This window comes from Carassius auratus, chromosome 41 (assembly GCF_003368295.1).
Source record: "Carassius auratus strain Wakin chromosome 41, ASM336829v1, whole genome shotgun sequence".
NCBI lineage: Eukaryota > Metazoa > Chordata > Actinopteri > Cypriniformes > Cyprinidae > Carassius > Carassius auratus.
In genome coordinates this window covers 1,947,186-1,968,491 of record NC_039283.1, presented here as the reverse complement: position 1 = coordinate 1,968,491, position 21,306 = coordinate 1,947,186, and the positions used below count along the sequence as shown (strand labels likewise).

General features: G+C 36.7%; 3 protein-coding genes across 6 annotated transcripts in view; 1 reads left to right on the top strand and 2 right to left on the bottom strand.

Moving 5' to 3' along the window:
- Positions 1–21,306, bottom strand: part of LOC113059477 (collagen alpha-6(VI) chain-like) — a 1,020,620-nt gene that overhangs the window by 561,935 nt on the left and 437,379 nt on the right.
- LOC113059534 (protein LYRIC-like) lies at positions 43–5,582 on the bottom strand. 2 transcript variants are annotated; one of them, XM_026228085.1, is made up of 13 exons: positions 5,100–5,582; positions 4,368–4,457; positions 4,191–4,275; positions 3,767–3,973; positions 3,627–3,680; positions 3,379–3,549; positions 2,771–2,830; positions 2,512–2,574; positions 2,316–2,437; positions 1,707–1,817; positions 1,266–1,331; positions 1,079–1,187; positions 43–884 (listed from the first exon to the last, which is right to left on the bottom strand). In XM_026228085.1, the coding sequence occupies exons 1-13, from the start codon at positions 5,427–5,429 to the stop codon at positions 814–816; spliced, it is 1,539 nt and encodes a 512-aa protein (XP_026083870.1). In that variant the 5' UTR covers positions 5,430–5,582; the 3' UTR covers positions 43–813. The 2 variants fall into 2 exon arrangements, with proteins under 2 accessions (XP_026083870.1, XP_026083869.1); XM_026228084.1 differs by having other exon boundaries at positions 1,266–1,337; positions 5,100–5,581.
- LOC113059519 (centrosomal protein of 85 kDa-like) lies at positions 6,606–21,255 on the top strand. 3 transcript variants are annotated; one of them, XM_026228052.1, is made up of 14 exons: positions 6,606–6,835; positions 7,650–7,704; positions 7,796–7,921; positions 12,492–13,216; positions 14,836–14,966; positions 15,042–15,159; positions 15,245–15,430; positions 15,528–15,680; positions 16,511–16,665; positions 16,783–16,900; positions 17,033–17,083; positions 18,607–18,714; positions 18,793–19,024; positions 19,730–21,255. In XM_026228052.1, exons 2-14 carry the CDS (start codon positions 7,665–7,667, stop codon positions 19,888–19,890), a joined length of 2,304 nt encoding a protein of 767 aa, XP_026083837.1. In that variant the 5' UTR covers positions 6,606–6,835; positions 7,650–7,664; the 3' UTR covers positions 19,891–21,255. The 3 variants fall into 3 exon arrangements, with proteins under 3 accessions (XP_026083837.1, XP_026083836.1, XP_026083838.1); XM_026228051.1 differs by having other exon boundaries at positions 19,727–21,255; XM_026228053.1 differs by lacking the exons at positions 6,606–6,835; positions 7,650–7,704; positions 7,796–7,921 and adding an exon at positions 10,741–10,994 and having other exon boundaries at positions 19,727–21,255.

Sequence of the window (21,306 nt, the reverse complement as noted above, 5' to 3'; positions counted from 1 at the left end):
AAAAAGTTGTCTGGTCTGAATAATCAGACAATGACACAGGTGTGCAAAGAATCTCTTTAATGTTTATTACTTGACATGACTTTATTAACCAATAGATATGAAAGAGGAAACAGCATGCAGCTGAAAGATCGTTGCTGCTATCTTGCACAACACAAGTTAAGGCATTGAAAGTTTCCTGACACTGCTGTACCAATGATCACAAAAAACCCAGCCGACATCACTACTACTTCACCAAAGCGTACAGTTAATAGGTTGTTTGTCTGATAATAGCGTCATCTACTCATGCTCTCCAGCAGCAAGTCTCTCAGTGTTTGTTAGGGTTTTCACATATGGCTTGATCCACATATGCTTTTTCCTCCTACAAATTGGCTAAGTGGGTTCACTCTAATCCGCCTCAGTGTTTCATAAATTAAGTATGAGATAGCACGCTCATGTAACAGCTCAATGATCTGTAGTTTCCTGGTGGATCCTGTGCATATATCTGAAGTGTTCTTACTACATCCCTAGTGCTTTGCAATGATCGCCAGGATCTTCCTACATAAAAAACATTTTGACACAAATACAAATCATATCAAATTGACTGTAATAAGCAATTAACATACGTAAAAAATAGAGAAACAATTCTGAATGATGTGTCCCTTCATGTGATGTGTAACATTACAGTACTTTGTCTAAGTATACCTAATGGGATGTAGACACTAGGATGGGATTCACAACACGGCGGATTTAAGGGTATTAAAAAACAAGTCACTCAGGAAGTAGGACATTTTGTACAACCCCAAGATTGCATATGTTGTCTCATCTCTTCTGTAACTAAGTCTCTCTTCTAGCCTTCTTCTTTTTGACTGGTTGTTTCAAAGACTCCTTGCTGTCATCCATTTTTTCTGGTGGAGAAAAGACGGAAATGTGAAATCAGCCGGTGAATGAAAGACTCTTTCAAGACTATGTAAAGCTTTTACTGTATCTACTGAACACACTGCAAAACAGTGATGTTCCAAATGACTATTTTCGATAGCAGAGACCCTGTGAAATGATGAATGATCTTAAAACTAAAAGTCTATATGGTGGTTGAACGTACTTTGTGCTGGTCCAGGAGCGGATTTGTCAGTCGGCTCAGTTCCAGTCATTCTCTGCTGCGTCTGTACCGGAGCTGTTGGTACAGCACGTGCCGTGTCGTCCAAACGTGACTGTCAAGAAGAAGACACAACTTTATGATCTTGTTTTATTGCTAATAGCCAAATGAATGTTGGAAAAGCAGATCTCACCCTTGCTGTGTTTCCGGCTGCACTCTGTGCCAGTGTTGCGATGCTCGGCTCTTTCTCTGCCTTCACCTGCGGCTGAATGTATGTATTCTGCATTGGTTTGAAGTACCGTATTTTCCGGACTATAAGTCACACTTTTTTGCGACTTATTTATCGAAATTATTTTGACATGAACCAATAGAAAACATTACCATCTACAGCTGCCAGAGGGCGCTCGATGTTGCTCAGTTCTCCTGTAGTCTACACTGAAAACACAGAGCGCCTTCTCACGGTTGTACACACGGTAATGTTTTCTCTTGGTTCTAAATAAATGCAACTTATAGTCCAGTGCGACTTATATACGTTTTTTTTCCTCGTCATGACGTATTTTTGGACTTATACTTAGGTGCGACTTATAGTCCAAAAAATACGGTATTTGGAATTGATTTCTTGCAATATCCTCACCTGCGCAGAAGGTCCAGCATCCTCCACCTTCTTCTTCTTCTTTTTCTTCTTCTTAGATTTCCCGCTACCAGGGGCACCTGCTTCGTCTTTATCTTTCTCGTTATCAGACTCCTGTAGAATGGAAAGAAAGTTTTCATTTTTGGTCTGACTACACAAAGGAATGAGAATCAGATGGAACTTAAAATCATAGTTTACCAAAAATGAAACTACACAGGTGAAAGATGACAATTTTCATTTTTTGGTGGACTATCCCACTATTTCAATGTTTCGCTTGTCCACAGTCCTCCGATGTCAGTTAATGGTCACAAGACATGCAGTTAAACCAAATATTTCATCTTTTTCATTTATTTTAATTTGACATTTTTATTATTTAATTATTAGCATTTCCTCAACAGTATATTTTTTTTACTGTCAATTATTGTCAATTTACGGTCCTATTTTTTTTTCTTTGCAATCTTTCTCTCTTATCAATCAATATCAACGTAGAAACAGATCCTGGATTCTCGACCCAGGTCAGAACCTGATTTCAATTTTCTCTCTTTATATATTCAGAGAGGTAAAAAAAAAAGGGTGTATTTTTACAGGCCCAGCGCTGCAGGACGGACTGACCTGTGCCACTTCTGTGACCGGTGGCTCCAGCGGCGCTGCGCTGACAGACTGCTGCCCGGGATAGTTCCCCCACTCCTCTGACGGAGCGTTCCAGTCACACGATTGATCTGCAGATCTGCTGTCTGAGGAACACAACAGCAACTCTTAGTAAGTTTGTGAGTCGGAACAGGTTTTGGGCTTGTATGGATTTTCTTACTTATTCCGGACCACTCATCATCCAGTGGCACAGGAGGCTGAGCACTCCAACTCAGTTCAGGCACTGCAAACACAGAGATACATTTTTTTTTCTTCTTCGATGATCTAGTTGTTTTTATAACATTTTGAGGTGTTTAAACTGAGATGTGACAGAGCATAGTGATAACTGATAACATTATTAAGCGGTACAAAGAAACAGTTCCTGGATGAATAAGGGCAAATCTTAGTTATGCATTCATTTTAATTTATGAATTCATTACCAGCAGTCAAGCCACTGAATGAAACTGAAATGTGAGGTCCATCCACTATAGTCCATGAACCTGTTTTATGAAAAACAAAAATGATTAAATACACATACTCCTTGCTCAAGACTGCATGTATTTGATCAAAAAAAATACAATAAAACCAGTAGTATTTTGAAATATTATTAAAAAACTGTTTTAAGTTTTAATACATTTTTAAATGTATTTATTCCTGTGATGGCAAAGCTGAATTCTAGCAGTCATTACTCCAGTCACATGATCCTTCAGAAAGCATTCTAATATGCTGATTTGCTGCTTATGGAACATTTCTTATTATTATCAATGTTGAAAACAGTTGAGCTGCTTTGATTAAAAAAAAAAAAAAAAAAAAAAAAATCATTTTTTTGAAATAAATATTTTGTACCATTATAAATGTATTTACTGTGACTTTTCATTAATGCATATTTGCTGAATAAAAGTATTAAATAATTAATTAATAAAATATGTAAAAAAAAAAACAAACAAAAAAAACTTCCATCTCTTGCATGAGCACCAATGCATACATTAAGCATGTGCCTCAACAACACTATAATTTTAATAATAAAAAGATATTTTTTTTTCAGTACCTTCCATATCTTGGGGCCAGACAGAGGGCTCACTAGTCTGACGCTCAGTTGGGACAGTCATGCTGGTCCAGTTCTCCGCCTGAACACTGGCCGTCTGAGGAGGAAGCTGCAGGCCCTGATCACTCCAGCCAGAACCGTCAACAGCCAGCACTTCCTGCCAACTCTGAATCACTACAAGACCACAGAAGGCATGTTCAATATCAGTGCAAAAAATATTTCTTCAACACTATTGAATATAACCTGATTACCTTGAGGAACAACAGTGTCTCGTACAAAGCTTGCTTCAATTTCAGGTGGGTCCACTACAAAGGAGGAAAAATCGCTTTGATTCCCCGATTATATCCACCTGTAATGTATAATAAAAATGGAAAAACAGCTGTAAACATACCCTCCACTTCTCTTTGGACTGGAGGTGTTGAAACAGTGGTGGGGATGGTGATTTCTGGTTCTTCTGGGGTGGTCTGGATTTCCTCCATGGTACTAATGGCACTCGAAGCTGCGGTTGTTTCTGGGCTGTCTGACCCATCACCTGGAGCCTTGTCCTTCCGCCGCTGCTGCCGTTTCTCACGGTTACTGACCTTGGTCTCCCAGGTACCTGACAGATACAATTACCAAAGACAATCATATTCTGACCACTGTATGCAAATAAACGGTGTTGAGTCAAAGCTATTTATTAAGCAAATACGAAACACACACACACACACAAATATATTCTCTCTCTCTCTATATATATATATATATACATATATGTGAAGCAAAATAAATTGACACAAAATAAAAAAAAAGAGAGATTCCTATCAATCAAAACATACCCTCATTTGGTTCTTTGCCATTAAGAGATGTAGATGGTTTTTTCTCTTTTGCTGGAGGCTTTGCCTTTTTCTTATTCTTCTTTGCCTAAAACCATCAGGAAAATCAGTTTGAATGAATAATAGTATTTTTGGATGATCTATTATTTTAAAACTACAGTACATGTCAAAATAAATGACCTTGTCAGTCTTTCCTTCTGGTGGTTCTTGAAGGTCCTCCACTTTGGCCTCTTCCTGTAGTTCAACAGCAAGTCCGTTCCTCTGGGCTTTCTGTCAAACATGTAGAAAACGGATGACTTTTAAAATAAGTCAGTGGTAGTAATGCATGTAAAAGTTACGCAATGTGTATGTAAATGCATGTTTTAAATAGAACTGGGATGTCTGAATGTAAACTGGTATTACGATCGTGAACGAATCGGTGTTTTTTTATGAATCTTTTAAGTGAACGACTCGTTTTGTTCATTATTTTGAAACGCTTGACAGTTTTTTTCTGTTTTTAAAGACTGACTACACCGCGAACCAATAGCGTTCGACTGCGGGTTGTGAAACGCAATCTCATTGGTTGGACATACTGAATAAATACGCCCTTCACTGAACCAGTCAGCATTTTAAGCGAGAAGGACAATCTTGAACAAACGAAACGTATCATTCTAAGGTGTCAAAACCGTGTATAATGTTAAACACTCTTTCTGGAGCTTTATATAGACTTGTAGACACGAAATTGTGATATTTGTAATAAAACGTTTCTTAATGAATCATTTGAGAAATGATTCAATGACTCGCTCACAGAACGCCACAGAACTCGCTTGTCTCCACCTACAGGCGTCGCAATGCAACACGCAGTAAACGAATCTGGTGGTGAACTGATGCAAAAGAATCGAGTCACTGAGATGAATCGCCTCAAAAGCAAACCTTCTCAGCATTCTTCTTTCTGTTCCTTTTTCGGGGCTCATCTGCCTTCTTCACCGATTGAGGTGGAACCGTGTCGTCGGCGATGTCTCCTGTCTCTGAAAGTCTTTTTGATAAACCACGACAGACCGAGACCCATAAAATCAGAATTAGAAGTAGAGCCCCCCAGGCCGTTAAAAGGAGTAGCCATGGGGCACACAGATCAGGATTCAAGCCCAAATCTATTCCCAGCTCAGACTTCAGATAGACGAGGCCGGTCGACAGGGTTTCTCTAACATATCCCGTTATCTGCTCCACATGCTGTGAAGCGATCTCTTGCCAACCCGGTGCCATTGCAACCTAACGTGCGGGCACCGGCATGCAACCATTCACAAAAACAACGGTTTGTGATAATTACACGGGAAAATACATAGATATGCCAGCGTGCCACCGACTAAAGCTGCTCCTGCTGCTTCTATTCTAACACTGGCTGGAGGTGCATAAACTGACTCGAAGACAAGCTCCCCTTATTGGACTGGAGAGCAATTGAGTTTTTAGATAGACTACGTATATGTGTGTATATGTGTGTACCCCAGAGCAGCATTTCTGAAACTTTTTTTTCTATATGCAAGTGGCCCACAAATATGACAAGGAAACACATCCCTAAAAAAAAAAAAAAAAAAAAAATTATTGATTATTGACATGAAATCTGAAAAATACTATTTTTATTAACTTAACACTATATTTTTTTCTACTCACCATTACATTAGAAACAAAACCTATGATTTCTTAAAACAGGATTTCTGTCAGGTTTATAGAAAGCAGAATGAATTAGTAATGTTAATCATTTTATTTAGTTTCCATTTTCAACATATTTTTTTTCATTGCCTGCTTACTGTGAAAAATAAAATACACAAAGAAATGTATTACTGTTTTTTTTTTTTACAAGAAACTTAAACTTTCAACAATCAGTCACTGTGATTGATTTCATGATTTCTGAAAACAGAATAAATTAGTGATGATGTCAGGTCTGCCATTTATTTTGTCATTTATTTTGGAAATTTTTTTCTTTCTAAACTTTTCCACAGACTCACAATAAAGTGATCTCATGATTCTCATGAATCTCATGATTTCTGTCTAGTCTACTGTCAGTTTTTGTTATTTTGTTTTATTTATTTAGACAATGTGCAAAATAAATAATAAACAACATTGAATGCAAATACAACTGATTGCATCATAATCATATCTGTTGTCTGCAATACAGGACATAAACATTGTTTAAATGGGCTTCTTCAAGCTGAGTTGCTAACTATAAATACTATAGCACAATATACTTCACATGGGTAAATCGGGAGTCATTTTGATTCTTGAATAGGACTTGGAATATGAAATTTTAATATGAAATTTTAATATGACATTTTATCACAAATAATTTAAAACTTTTAATTAATATAAACGACGGTAGAGTCTGCGCCTGCAGCTCACTAATCAAGCGGCGGGGGGCGCTAGCTGTCTCAACCTGGCACGAGATCAGAACACAGAGGAAGAAGAGAATAACGGTTGAAAAATAAAAGAGTCCCGACTTTCAGTGAAGTTCGCGGCGGGTATTTTCTTTTACCGTCTATGGGAGGGCGCTTATAGTTCGATTGTTTGTGTCCGTGTTATTGACGTTAGCAACCAGTCAGCGTTTCTCCGGTAATGAAGCGCACGGTTGCTTCTGTAGGTTCTTTTATAAAGACCCATTCAGCCTTTGAGTTCAGGTAAGTTAAGTTAAGTGGATTTGTTTACTTTTTTGTTGACCTTTTAAACTCTTTTTGTTAGTTAACTTGGCTAACCTATCCGTAAATTTGTTTACTTGAAGTAGCAACCTTTGTGGAGCTTGTTTCATAAAGTTATTATGAACATTTTAAAGTTATCATGTGAACAATTAAATTACTTTAATGGCTTGTTAATCAGGGTCTCAGTTTCTCTTTCTGGTTGTGGTTGATTTAAGTTTTGAAAACTATATAGGAAATCAAATTATATAGGAATGGCTTTTGTAATTTAAGAAACTTTATTAACGTTACATTGTTCTCAGTAAACGAGCTTTAAATCTCCTCCACTTATGAAAATCTAGCTAAAATCGAGTTAACTTTGACAACTATTGCAGCTCTAAGCTTTGGGAAATATTTTCTGCTGTAGGTTTTTCAAATAAGATATATTTTTTAAAACAGTTAAACTGTGAATAACTTTGAATCCTTTCTACATTTTTATTTAGATAAACAAAATAATATATTTAGCAATTTTTCCAATATGATATTATTATACAATATAAATGATCAAATACTGTTATATAATACCATTTAATGGTTAGTTACCCAAAAATGAAAATGATTTCGTTAATGACTCCCCCTCATGTCGCTCCAAGATGAACGGAGGTCTTACGGGTTTGGACTGGAGCGCCATGAGGGGGAGTCATTAATGACATCATTTTCATTTTTGGGTGAACTAAACCTTTAAAGTTTTTGCTTCTAGACACTTTTGTGTTTTGACACTATTGTCTTTTTTTAATTCACTAATGAATCCTGTCCACAGGTGACAGCTACAGGAATGACCACTTCACAGAAATACCAGAACCCCAAACTCGCAGGTACAAATCCAGTGAAGTCCAGGATTAGCGTATTTTATGTACCTCATAACCATAATCGAGTGTCACATCATGTGTTCATTATCTACTCCAGTAGGACGCTCTGACACAGAATGGCTGACACCTGCTGTGTCCGAGAAGTTCCAGAGCCGTTTTGGATGGCGGCCCAACACAGTGGACAGTGGGGACACGGGACTGGGTACCTCTGACTACACTGAAGGTGAGAACGCTGAGAGTGTTCAGAATCAGATACTGTCTGTTTTGACTGTCTGTCATACAATAGACCTGAATTAAAGAACTCATCAGCCCCTTCATTTTAACCATGGTCTTATGAGGCACAAAATAGGATTTCCACTCATGGAGCAATCATGGAATACAGTATATATAATTTTCAGAGTACCTGTACAGTATTCTAGTATAGTATGACATGATGTAACAGTCATGAAAATCTATAGTGAATAAATAGATCTTTATCTAGGAAACATGAAATCCAAGAAAAAAAAAAGGACATGAAGTAGTCAAAAGTTTTGGGAACCTTGAAAATTATATTAATAACTGTAATAAATTCAAAATTATAAATATACCATTTAATCTAGTTTGCCATGACAAACCATGCTAGCTCTTTAATTTTTATATTTTTCTACATATGAATATACTTTCAGACTTGCATTGATACAAATCTTCAGAAGATTCTATTGTTGTGTGTGTGTAATGTAATATGATATATATATATATATATATATATATATATATATATATATATATATATATATATTAGGGGTGTAACGATACGCGTATTCATATTGAACCGTTCGGTACGAGGCTTTCGGTTCGGTACGCGGTACGCATTATGTACCGAACGGTTCGTTGGACTAATTAATTATATTTGAAAAAAAAAGAAGAAAGTGAAATATAATGATATGCGTTCAACAAGGTAGCCCAATAACCCTAAACGACGTAACAGGCAACGCCCCTGACACCCCCGAAGAAGAAAAAAACACCAACTTAAATTTGAAAAAAACACCAACTTAAATTTGTTTACTTGAAGTAGCAACCTATGTGGAGCTTGTTTCATAAAGTTATTATGAACATTTTAAAGTTATCATGTGAACAATTAAATAAAACCACGGCGTGCTCTCTCCATGAAGACGCAGAAATTTCAGAAAAGGATAAATGGATTTGCAGCTCTAAAAATCGCTTGCAGTAGGCTAGCTATGCTACTAAATTTATTTCAAAATTGCAATCCATATACAACTATGATCAGGTGTTCCTTCATCTTAGCTGAGCTTTCAACGTTGTTACGGGAAAGGATGGAGCTGATTGGTTAGTTCTTGTCACATGACCCGTGGTGCGCTGGCATTCTGAAAAGTTGAGATGTTTTTAATTTTTGCTGTATCTAAAACGTACCGAACCGTGACATCAGTGTATTGTATCGAACCGAACCGTGAATTTTGTGAACCGTTACACCCCTAATAAATATATATATAAGAAGTGAATGGAACCCAACATCAATTGTGACTTCCCCTGTAGATTAATCTTCAGATATCATGGATGGTTTTGTATTTTTGTTTGACCAACAGGCAATGGTTTTAAAGAGAACCCTTTTTTTTTTAGAACAGACATTAACATCCTGCCGGCCGTTTTTAGATTAAGCTGTCATATTTTTAGTCATGGAGATGTGCTCATAGTTCTGGAACTCCTATGATGTTTGGAGGAGGATATGATATTCCATACCATAGATTGCTTCAGGAGGTGTTGCACTTCCACTGATGGGGGTCTCATTAGGAGGGCCTGACCTGGAGGACCGAATGGAAACTCTGATCCTGGTCTTCTGGTTACCTTCTCTCTGCCTTGTTAAACATGTAAAGCACAAAGATTAGCTGTACTAAAGAGCTGGTTTATGTTGATTGCCACAGATTTGTACAGAATGTGCTGTCCATTTGAAACATATGGGCTTATGTTGGCTTTGTTGAACTGTTGTTTGCTATCATTAAATTGTACGGTCATGGGAAACCTGAAAATTTTAGAGAATTGTTCACATTTTTTTCAAGTTTTTTTTGTACCTTCTATGGTAATTAAATTTGCTGCTCCTGGGATTTTTTTTTTTATCTTTTCATGATTTTGAAATTAAATACATGATTTAATCATTTATTCGATCAAAAATAGAGTAATAATAGTAATGGCAATTTGGAGCATTTATTTGAAATAGGTTTTTTGTAACTATGTCTCTGCTGTCACTTTCGATTTTTTTAAGGAATCCTTGCTGTATTTTAAAATGTATTTTAATACGTAACACAGCCCTACAAATATTAAACAGCATGTATATACAAATATATTTTTAAAATAACTTTAAAATTCTCATTGAGTGATCATAGATGTCTGAAAAGTTCCGTATTCAAATATTTTATCCGACCAGTCTGTTATTGAAAAACTCAGTTCAGTCAACCACTGCCATTTTTGTTGTTGTTACCATTAAACTACTCTAAGTTAACGTAGTAATAGTAATAAAGTCTATTGAGTTTTTCTATATACAGTTTTGGCACGTAGCAACTAAGACACACAAATAAAACAACTTTATTTCTTTTTAAAACAGACAAAACGGTGGCAGCACAGAACGTCTTGGCAGCCGTTTCATTTTAGCAGTTATAAATATATGGTTGGTTGTCTGTGGGCTTCTGTGTTGTGGTGGTGATGGCTTTGTTTTGTTCTGGGTGTTTCATGTAATAGCAGAAAGCCTCTCAGCGCTCCAAGAATCTTTCGTCGACCCAAAGAATAGTTTGAACCTGTCCTTAACAGATGTTCAATAGAGACACCTCCAGGGCAGACACTCCTACTGCTGCCTGCATCTTGACATCTCCACTTGATTTAGCTGTTTATTTAATTGTTGTATTGAGGAATTTGTTTAATGGCACTTCAGCAGTATTACAGTATTAAGTGTGTGTGAGAGAAGTGAGCTGTGGGGTTAAAGCAGGAGTCCCACACACAGACACCTCACAGTGTAACATGAGAGTACTCTATAAATACTGCTAACCTTTCGGTGTGTACACACTCCTGCGCTAACAGAGCTGTAGGAGAACAAACTCTCAGAGCAGGTACACTCACCTTGCCTGAGCTTGACGTTAAATTGAAGGACAAGTTCTGGCAGACGGAGTGGGTGTGTTTTTAAATCAGCAGTTTTTCAGTAGTGGGTCTTCATTTACTGAAGATGCATTGGGAGGACATGTTTTTCATGCCTCACCGTTCTTTAGTGTATGAAAATGTTATCATTTGGTATCTCTTTTACTACTAGGAAGGTGAGTACTATTTCTTGCTATGGTTTGGTGTATGTTAAATGTTAGAACTAGCTAGGATTACTTATTTCTTTGGCTAGATCGGAAACATTGGCTAATTTACATAGTCTGCTTTTTGCTGTTGTATAATGTCTATATAATTTGGATGGGATTAATGACCTAACAGTGGATTAAAATGGAAAAAGCTTTATTTATTTATGTATGTATATAATATGCTTTTTCATTTTGTGATTAATATATATAATGTTAAATTTTATAAACTTCATTTAATTTTCTTATACTTGTTATTTTATTTCCTTTTTATTTTACATAATTTTATTTTACTTTTCTATTACTTCATTTTCTTTTAATAAATTACATTTTACATTTTTTTTTTCATTTTACATGCTTTTCATTTAATTTCCACGGGAATATCTTTATATACATTTGAAATATTACTTACTTAATATTTATATAATATTAATAATTCCAATTGCCTTCAGTTTAATGTCTGGGTACAAAATATATTTAATTATAAAACAAATAGTTCCGGTCCTTGATTCTGATTAGTTCAGCCGCATTCGAAGCTGTTGTAAATTACACTAAAGTTTAATCAAAAGTAAATAACGAATCTGCACACCATTGCTAATTCTTAAACTTTATTAAATGCAACTTTTCAGTCCACTGACCTTCATCAGGCAAAATGCAATTTTTTTTTTTTTTTTTTTATCATTTGCCTGATGAAGGTCAGTGGACTGAAACGTTCATTTAATCAAGTTTAAGAATGAGCAACTTATAGATTTTTGATTAAACCGTTAGTTTGATTTTGTTTCCATGCACATATAGTAGTTTCAGGTGAGCCAAAGTCTCTTTAAGAGAAGTCATGTCACTCAGCGGCCATCTTTGAAAGGCAAATTTACTCAAATAGCATTATAAAAAGCTTATTTCTCAGGCTAGCGGCCATATTGAGCGTTGCATTTTCCCCATTCAAAACGTCTTGGGTATTCTATAGTCTTTGGAGTTTACGCTGATTGAGTAAATTATACTACAAACATACACCTTTTGTTTACTTCTGTTTGTTGCACGAAAACAACTTTGTTGGAATTGTTTCTGAGGGACTACATTGTTTGGTGGAAGATTACTTTTTTTTATATTTGTATCATTACACTTTATTTGCTCAGTTTTATTCTGTGTAACCTTACTATGTATATTGAATAATCATTTTCTAAAAGCAATAAGCCCCGGGAAGCCATGGTTTAAAGTGAATTTATAACAACTAAAGGAGTTTTAAGTGCTTCGCGGAATGCCCAAAACCCCCTAAGCTGTTATAAATTCACTGAAAACCACTGCTGCTTGGGGCTTATTGCTTTAATAAACTACAGGTTTAAATAAACATAAAAAATGACATTTCTCTCCCACTTTTTCAAATATATTTGGTTGAAAATAGACTTTTCCTTAGGACAGACACTTTGCTATTATTTCAGCCTATTGATCATTTAAAACATTCCTGTTTTATTCTAGATATCTGCAGCACTAGTAGCAGTCCCTCTTTCCAGCCCATCCGCAGTCAGATCCCCATCCCCACTGCCCATGTCATGCCCTCCACAGCCGGAGCTCTGGCCTCCAAGCTCAAGCCACGTGCTTCTGAAGAGGCCCAGGCATCCTCCAGCTCTTCCAGCTCCAAGTCATCCCTCCCCAAATCTGCATCCTCCCCCAGCCTGGACGCTCAGCACGATGGAAATTTAGATACAACTGCGGTCAAGCCTGACTGCTTGAGCCGATACCGCAGCCTAGTTAATGGCTTCGATCACTCGCTCTTCCCCTCTGGAGATCAGACGCAGCTGGATGAAGCCCAGAAGTTTGATGTACCTGCCATGGAGCCAACGCTTAATCAGTCGGCTCTGCTTGGGGGACTTTGCCATGATGTACGGCAGCAGCTGCAGATGACCAGGCTTGTGGACAATACAGGCTTGCTAGAACAGACCTATAAAGTCCTACCAGAGGCTAGGGCAGGCCTCACCTGTGCCGTAGAACCATATGGCCAAAAGAACATTCATCCAGGGTCCAGTGTCTCTGCCAGGATGTTTTCGGTACCTCAGGGCCTGCAGACTCAGGCTCTCCTGAGGGACCAGGCCAGCACAGGAGCATATGATTCACTACTGCAGGAACGCTGTTGTGAACTGGCCAGCTGGCAGCAGCAGAAGCAGAAACTCGAGAGTCTGCGGCTACAGGTGGAACAAATGCAGGTTAGGTGCCCTGCTGCATACAAGAAAGGAAAAGGGAACCGTTATGTAATCATATGAATACTTCTAAAGCATGAAATTAGAGTTAACTTTATTCAATTCAACACATGTTGCTGATTTTATTGTGCATGATTCATCAGTGCATGCTGTTCCAAAAATAGACAGTGATCTTTTGTCAAAATGTAGTCCGTGTTATCTATTGTTGTTTTAATGCTTTGGATTGGCTATTTATAGTTTCATTTTAATTTTAGTCATTCTATGCTTTCATCATTTTTAGTATGTAGTTTCTTTTTAAATAACTATATTTAGCTTAAATTCATTTTTATTTCAATTTTAATATATATATTTTTTTTCTGTTAGTTGCAGACGATTTTTAGTCTAGGATTTTTTTCACCTAATATTTATCTCAGCTTTGTTAAATGATTGATTAATATTTTTGCAGTGTTTTTTTATTTTATTTTTATTAACAAACACTGAATGTAGTAGGTGAGATATAATGCTCTACCTGTTAAAAAAAAAACTTTAGTGTTTAGTTACATATGCAGTGCAGCCAGAAAAAAAGGTTAATCAATTGATGTTTAACAATCAATAATTTAGGCTAATTTTGCAACATTAATAACTGAAGGTGAACGGATACAAAATTAGAGTGCTGATAACGGTATTATTTAGAACAATGTCTTTTTTCGTCTATCTTGATTTTTAAAATACTGATATTATTTGCACAGTTTTGAAAAGAAATGAAATATTAATTGTAAGAAATGTTGAGGACATTGAAGATCTCAATGAAGTTGACTGCAGAGTAGAATGAACAGAATACGTGTAACACCTCAGTCGTAATGAACCCTGAACATCCTAAAGCACCCCTGTATAGCTAGCTGTGGTCTGTATGTTAATGAAGTCCAGACACCCCACTGTCTGCGATGTTTCCCATAACCAGTCCTATAATTGATGACCATTTGCTCAGTATGTGATCAGCCCAAATGGTGCAGGAACAACACAACTGTTGACTTCTCTTAAATAATTAAGACATTTTGGGCAGTGAGCATAATCTAACATCTGTTTTGGAGTGGAATCTGGGTCAGGCAGTCTGTAGTTTCTTACATGTTTTCCATGTTTATAACTCGCTTTATTACGTTTTCTCAAAAAGGAATCATTGCAGAGATGGAACATCTTCTGCTGTTAATTTGTTTGAGAAACAAATATAAATCAATGGACTACCACAATGATAATGATAAACTACATTCATAACGGTTATGACCAAACACTGAAACAGCACCATATATAATGACGGCAAATTGCCCTGTTTTTCATGCTGCAAATTACAATTATGCTGTCAGCTTCATGGTAAAGACAATTTTTTCGCTGCTTGGGTTTGTAGTGGTGCTACAAATTGTTCCATGCACTTTTGATTAACAGGAAGATCTGTCCTACATTTTTCTTCCCGTTTAATATTCAGAGTCAATTGGACATGCCATATATATTATAGAAAAATGGGTTGCAAATACCATTTCATGTGGACTTTAAAGTTGAAATAGACTTATCAGTCTTTGCCCGATTATGTTTTTATACCCATTTTAAATAAGAGTTCATGCTTCCTTACCTATTTTTTTTATTTATTGCAGTTAATGACCGGAGGAAATGGACTATATTCATCTCTCCATCAAGCAACCTCTTACACTGAGAACAGCAAGTGGGATGCTTTCATTAAAGCCAATGAAAACTTGCTAAAAGAGAAAGAACTTACCATTGAAAGGTAATGACAAGTTTTCAGAAGCATCTCAAGTAAGATTCTGAACATTAACTTAATGTAGTAACTTGCACATTGCAGACAGAAGCAGCAAATGTCGCTGCTGGAACAGCGTCTCAGAGAGAGTGAGCTACAGGTGCACAGTGCCCTCATGGGACGTGGAGGCCCTTACACTGATGTGTGTCTGTTAAGACTGCAGGTGAGTACACATGCACACACAGCCTTTACCCTGCACTGTATCAAAACCTCTCTTTAAGTTATCCCTCTTCTTCTGTGTGGGATAGGAAGCCCAACGGGAAAATGCTTTTTTGCGAGCCCAGTTCGCCGAGAGCAGTGACTGCTATACCAAGGAGAAGCTAGAAGACGACCGCAGACTGGGTGCAGTAGAAGCAGAGACTCAACGTCTGAATGGGGTCTTAAAAGAAAGCAGTGAAAAACATGCAGAAGAGCTAAAGAAACAAGAGGAGAGGGTGAGCATTTTCAAGCTTCAACATGGGACAACCTTGACCACATATGAGCAGAATTTCATTGAACTTGTTACTGAACTTGTTGCTTTTTACTACAAAGATCCGAAGTCGAGACAAGCACATTAACAGCTTGAAAAAGAAGTGTCAGAAAGAGTCGGAGCAGAACAGAGAAAAACAGCAGCGGATTGAGACGCTCGAGCGATATCTTGCTGATCTTCCCACCATGGAAGACTACCAGGCCCAGCACAAAAAGGTACGGCACTCTCTGATGGCCAGCCAACAAAACAAAACCTGTGGTTTCACAGCAACTGGTCATAATGCTCCGCCAGACACTATTATAGCATCCACTGCACCTGTATATCACACTGCTCTAGTTGTATTCTATATTTCAAAGTGACACTCTCCTTACTCTGTTGGCTCTAAAAATCCCAAGCTCTCTATGCCTCTTCTTCAAGACATTGCTCTGTTTGCAAAAGGGCTTTTTTTTTAAAATCCACCTACAAATCTCATATTTAAAAAAATAATAATAATTTATCCTTTTAATTATTTATCCTTTTTGAAATTCCTTTAAATACAATTAAGACTGTTTTAGTTTTTTAGTTTTTTTTAGATTAATGCAGTTATTCCAAAAAGGTGATATCAATTACTGAAAACGACATTTAACACTTTTTATAACGTTACAAATGAGTTCTCATAATTTATTTTGAATAAATGCTTTTATTTGAAACATTCTATTATTCAGAGAATCCTAAACTAATCCTAACGAACATGTGACACTTAAGACCGGTGTAATGGCTGCTGTAAATTCAGTTTGCCATCACAGGAATAAATTACATAAAAAAAAAAAACATGCACATTTTTTAAAATAAATGCATTCATAGTGAGCACGTGATTCATTTTAACAAAGTATTTTTTTTTTTTTTATATATCATAGAGACGCCAAACTTTTGAACAGTAACTTATTTAACTGCTATATTAGCTTTAACTGCTATATTAACTGCTAACTGCTTCATTAGACCCTTTTTTTGAGCATCTTTTATTGTCAGTCCTCAGTTATTATGCAGTTCTATTGTTGTGTTGCAGCTGGAGGAAGCAGAAGAGAGGGCAGTCCAGTTGCAAGCCTCCATCGGAGACCTGGAAGCCCAACTGGAGGAAGCCCACAGTGCTGTGCGCAACAAAGAAACCCAACTGGAAGAACAGAGACACAAGGAGAGAGAACTGCTTACAACAGTCACCAGGTAGGAAAAAAACATGCAAGATCCACTTGCACAAAAAGACACCTTGTCCACTGATTAGGTTTTGAAGCATTGTCATGTATGTGGGGTCTCATATTGTTTGATTTGCTTTGTGTTTAGTCTCCAGAACAGAGTACAGGAGAGCCTTGAGGACGGAGTGAGGTTGCCTTCTCTTGACAGAGAGAAGCTACAAGAAGAAAACACTACCTTGAAAGATGAGCATCTGCGGCTCAAAAAGGTTTTATTTATTTTTATGCTGATTTTCAATAACTCTTAATTAATAGTGTTAAAGCATGGCTCTGCCTATTGATGAATGTATATTCTGTGCAAATATTTTAAGGTGCTATCTGAATGAATCTTTATTTTTTAGGTCATTGAAAAGCAACTCGGGATAATGGAGCAGCTTGGCTCACAGATCAGGGTAAAGACTAGTTTTTATTCATTTTCGTTTCATTTGTTTAGCTGGTGCATTTACATTACATTTTTTTTATTCAACTAAATTTACACAACATTTTTTTTCATTTGGCAGACACTTTAAACCGAAGTGTTATACTGAAGGTATACATTTGATCCTGCATTCCCTGGGAATCAAACCTTTGACCTTGGTGTTGATCGTGCCATGCTCTCCTGTTTGAGCTGTACAGTTTTGGTTTAATGGAAAGAAACTGTGGTATTAGCCAAGATTGAGCAGGGGCACTTATCTTTTGACTAGCACAAAGACAAAACTAATTTTTATCCAAGCCAAAATATAAGCTATATTCAGTTTGTGACTCAGAAGAATGATTTAAATGGAAAGCTCATGAGTTTAATTAAAAACAACTTAAGTAATTTGTTTGCAAATCGGACTGGTTTACAATCAGACTGGTTTTCAAATGCTGGTTGAGACAACTGGACTTAACGACTAAGATGAAAATTGTTTTTTTTTTTATCTCATATGCTCACCAAAGCTGCAATTATTTGATCAAAAAATATAGTGAAAACATTTTTAATTGGTATGCTGTTTTTAACTATTAAACAAATATATTATTTGAATATATTTTAAAATGTAATTTTAAAATACATTTAAAAAAAAAAAAAAAGGTCTTCAGTGTCACATGATCCTTCAGAAATCATTTTAATCTGCTGATTTGATGCTCAAGGAACATTTATTATTATCATCAAAGTTGAAAACTGTTGTGTTGCTTAATATTTTTGTATAAACCGTGATATAGTTTATTCAGGAGTCTGATGAATAGAAAGCTCAAAAACCAGTATTGTTATTATACAGCCACCTACAGCAAAATGTTTCACTGTCACTTTTGATCAATTTAATGCATTCAACCAAAAAAAAAACCTGACCCCTTCTCCTTCTGCAATCCTTAGTCAGACCACCTCTTCAATAGACAATCGTTCTTGGGGAGATCTGGATTTAAAGGGCCAAACCGGGATGGATGGGGTGGGGGTATCTTCATAAGGATTAATATTTGTATAACCCAGTCATAATTTGCTTGTATACATTTGGTCCAATATGTGCTGTAAAAATGTTCTGACCCCTAGTGTAGGTTGAAAAATGATGGAACTGTTGAACTGTTAATGGAAACAAACATAATAAAAATCATTCCGTTCCAGTACTTTTTCTTTCTTTTAAATGGATTCATTTTGAATCTGAACTTCCCCAACACTATGAGCCAGGCGTCATATTGTACGATCAAGTCCTCAGCAATGTACTTTCAGTAGTATCTAGGAGGTGAAGAATCTTGACAAACACCTTCCTTAATGTAGGAGGCTTCTTTAGGTACACCTGATATGATTTTAGTACAGAAAAAAAATCTATATATTAAGGTTCAATACTTAGAGCATGTGCTTCACCTCTTAAAATGTTTGTCAAAGTGTCTAAAAAAAAAGTGTCTTGCACCAAAAGTAGTTGAAGTTTACAGCAATAATATTTTGAGTGTGTTGCCTTAGAGTCTGGAGGAGCATCTCTCTCAGGAAGAGTGCAGTAGTCAGGCGCTTCGAGAGGAGGTGGCAGAGAAAGAGGAGAGTCTGCTGCAGTTACGCACTGCTATGAAAGAGGTTAGTAGTTAACCGTAATGTATGTTCAGCTGTTTTCATAGCACACATGAGAACTGACGGTGTGCGTTCATACTTCAGCTCTCAGTGCAGAACCAGGAACTGATGGAACATAATCTGACACTTCAAGAGCGTCTTCAGGGTGAGGATGTGCCAAGTGGTCCTGGTTTGCTCCCTGTGGGAGCCCGGCTCACCCAGAAGCTGTATGGAGAGATGGCCGCCTGTCTGTGTGACCTCCGCTCCCTCTGCAACATCCTCACCCAGCGGGCTCAAGGTCATGACCCAAACCTCTCAATGCTGCTCGGCATTGCCTGTAAGTGCACCCTCTGCTGTCAACATGCTATAGAGAAGGCTAGCGTGCCTTCAGATATAGCAGAAAAGAATTCAGTAGAGAAAAACTCCCAGTAGTAAAAATTCAGTAGACAACAGTTTTGAAAGATGTTTTGAAAAAAAAAAAAACATGCTAATACCACCTTTTATACAGTATGTATCATTGTAAAGTCTGTAGTGTGTCCCTCACAGTCTCGCTATCATCAACATAACAGTTACATTCTAGCATGTGTATTGGTGATTGTGTACACTTGCTTTATATTCTTTTCTCTTTTCAATACAATAAAGCAAGAAAAAATATGTTCAGCCTTCAATATTTATTATATATATATTTGCTCTTTAATGGCTTTTCTTTCTTTCTCTTTCTTTCTTTTTTAACAAACCATTTTCACTTTCAAAAAAAAAAAACAGCCTATTTTGCTAATGTTAGAGATTAAAATTTTAATCAAAATGTTTATTGCAAGAGTTTATCACAGTAGTTAAAATTAAATTTAAATGTAACAAATATGTAATGTTTTCATTGAATATTTAATTTGATTAAATCACTTGGTTGATTTGTAGTTGCTGTAATCATTACAGGGCAGTAGTTTTTACCGTACTGTCATAGGCACTCTGTATAGCAGCTTTGTTGTGTTCTCTGTGCTGTGGTCACAGTGACTGACGCTGTGTCTCTGTTTGTCTGCAGCAGCTCCCCCTGCAGGAGAGCAGTGGCAGGACTGGCTGAGCCCCGAGGGGCTGCAGAAGAAGCTGCAGGAAGCTCAGCAGCTCCGTCGAGACGTCGAGGAACTGAGAACCATAGTCTCTGACCGCTACGCTCAGGATATGGGAGAAAACTGCATCACTCAGTGAGTTCAGACAGTACGGCTTGTGCTCACTGAGGGTAACTCCACATCACGAGTGCCTTTAAACACACTACAATCCACTACAAGCCTTCTTCTTGAACGATCAGCAACACTAAGGACACTGTAATCTCGCAAACCAGAAGGCTATTTTTATACACAAGGTTTCATAAGATTTTGCTGACTTTGTGTGCAGTGGAAAAATAATTATTTAATTTAAACCTTTCCATGTATTTGGGAACGTCTGTGATTGAAGTTGACAATCAACTGAAAAAATTTAAATCTTTTAACATGCTGTGTTTTTTTTACAATGGCAACAAAGCCTGTGAAGCAGGTGACACTCGGTTGTGTGTAATAAGAAGACATTAACTGCAATCCATCATGTGGTCTTACAGTAAATAGAACGTACCACATTAAACACACAATCTAAGGCCGAAGAAAAATATTTGGCCATCTCTGGCTGTTTAAAATTACACCAGCAGATCATATGTGTATAAAATTGGAGAACAGACATTCCATAATAGTATATAACAACCAAAGTTCAATGTGATCAAAGACAGACCTGTCAGAACAGTTTCCATAATGCTGTAAAGAGTCGTGGTGTACACAGTATTATGCAGACCAATAAATAGGGACAATTTAAAGCAAGAGGGGGCTGTAAACATAAAGTTAAATTCTGGTTGTCTGTTAAATAATATAAAAACAAGTTAATAGAATGCCAGTAGTTAGACCTCTTCCTGGTGATACATATAAGAATTCTGCAAACATATGTTCATGTGACGTTTAAGTTTAGGATCAATTAATTGCAGCTATGTTATAAGTATCGTATTATCAAAGGTGTCTCAAGAATCTCACAACATTAATAACTGTCTGGTTCATAATTAGTTTTATCAGCTGTAAAAATAGCCACACCCTTGAGTCAACACATCAGAGGAAACCAACTGTTGAAGCAAATATTGTATTCGTGCATGTCATCATTAGAGCAGGTGCCTTGCGTTCAGGGAAGTGACCTGTATTTGCTGCACAAGGAGTCAATGTAAACACTAAATGTCTTTCTCTACTGTAACGTGCGACTGCCAAGGTATTGGGATTCTATTACAAAAAGGGACCATATATTGTGGGGAATCTTGTGAGGTAAATTGTTATATTTTGGTCTAAAAACTTCACTAACAAGTGTGAATGTAATTTGATGGTGCACCATAATGTTTTTTATATTGTAAGATCTTTTTTCAGGTTTACCACAAAACCATCCAGGCAAACCTTATATGGCAAAAAACTTTATATAAGTTAAACAACACTAAATGTGACTATATTTATATGTTTGTCTTAAGCTGTTTCAGTTTTTTAGAAATAAAGCTTTGTATTTCATATGTAACCTTTTATGTTGAATGTTTGTTTTTAGTATATATAATGCTGTAACATCATG

Excerpts from the sequence above, each read along its gene's own strand:
- LOC113059534 (XM_026228084.1), bottom strand. The coding sequence starts at position 5,429 with ATGGCACCGGGTTGGCAAGAGATCGCTTCACAGCATGTGGAGCAGATA. Across the intron at positions 4,276-4,367 it reads CAGAAGGAAAGACTGACAAG|GCAAAGAAGAATAAGAAAAA; the intron begins GTCATTTATTTT and ends TGATGGTTTTAG. Across the intron at positions 3,974-4,190 it reads TGGCAAAGAACCAAATGAGG|GTACCTGGGAGACCAAGGTC; the intron begins GTATGTTTTGAT and ends TGTATCTGTCAG.
- LOC113059519 (XM_026228051.1), top strand. The coding sequence starts at position 7,665 with ATGACCACTTCACAGAAATACCAGAACCCCAAACTCGCAG. Across the intron at positions 7,705-7,795 it reads CCAGAACCCCAAACTCGCAG|TAGGACGCTCTGACACAGAA; the intron begins GTACAAATCCAG and ends TATCTACTCCAG. Across the intron at positions 18,715-18,792 it reads TACGCACTGCTATGAAAGAG|CTCTCAGTGCAGAACCAGGA; the intron begins GTTAGTAGTTAA and ends TTCATACTTCAG.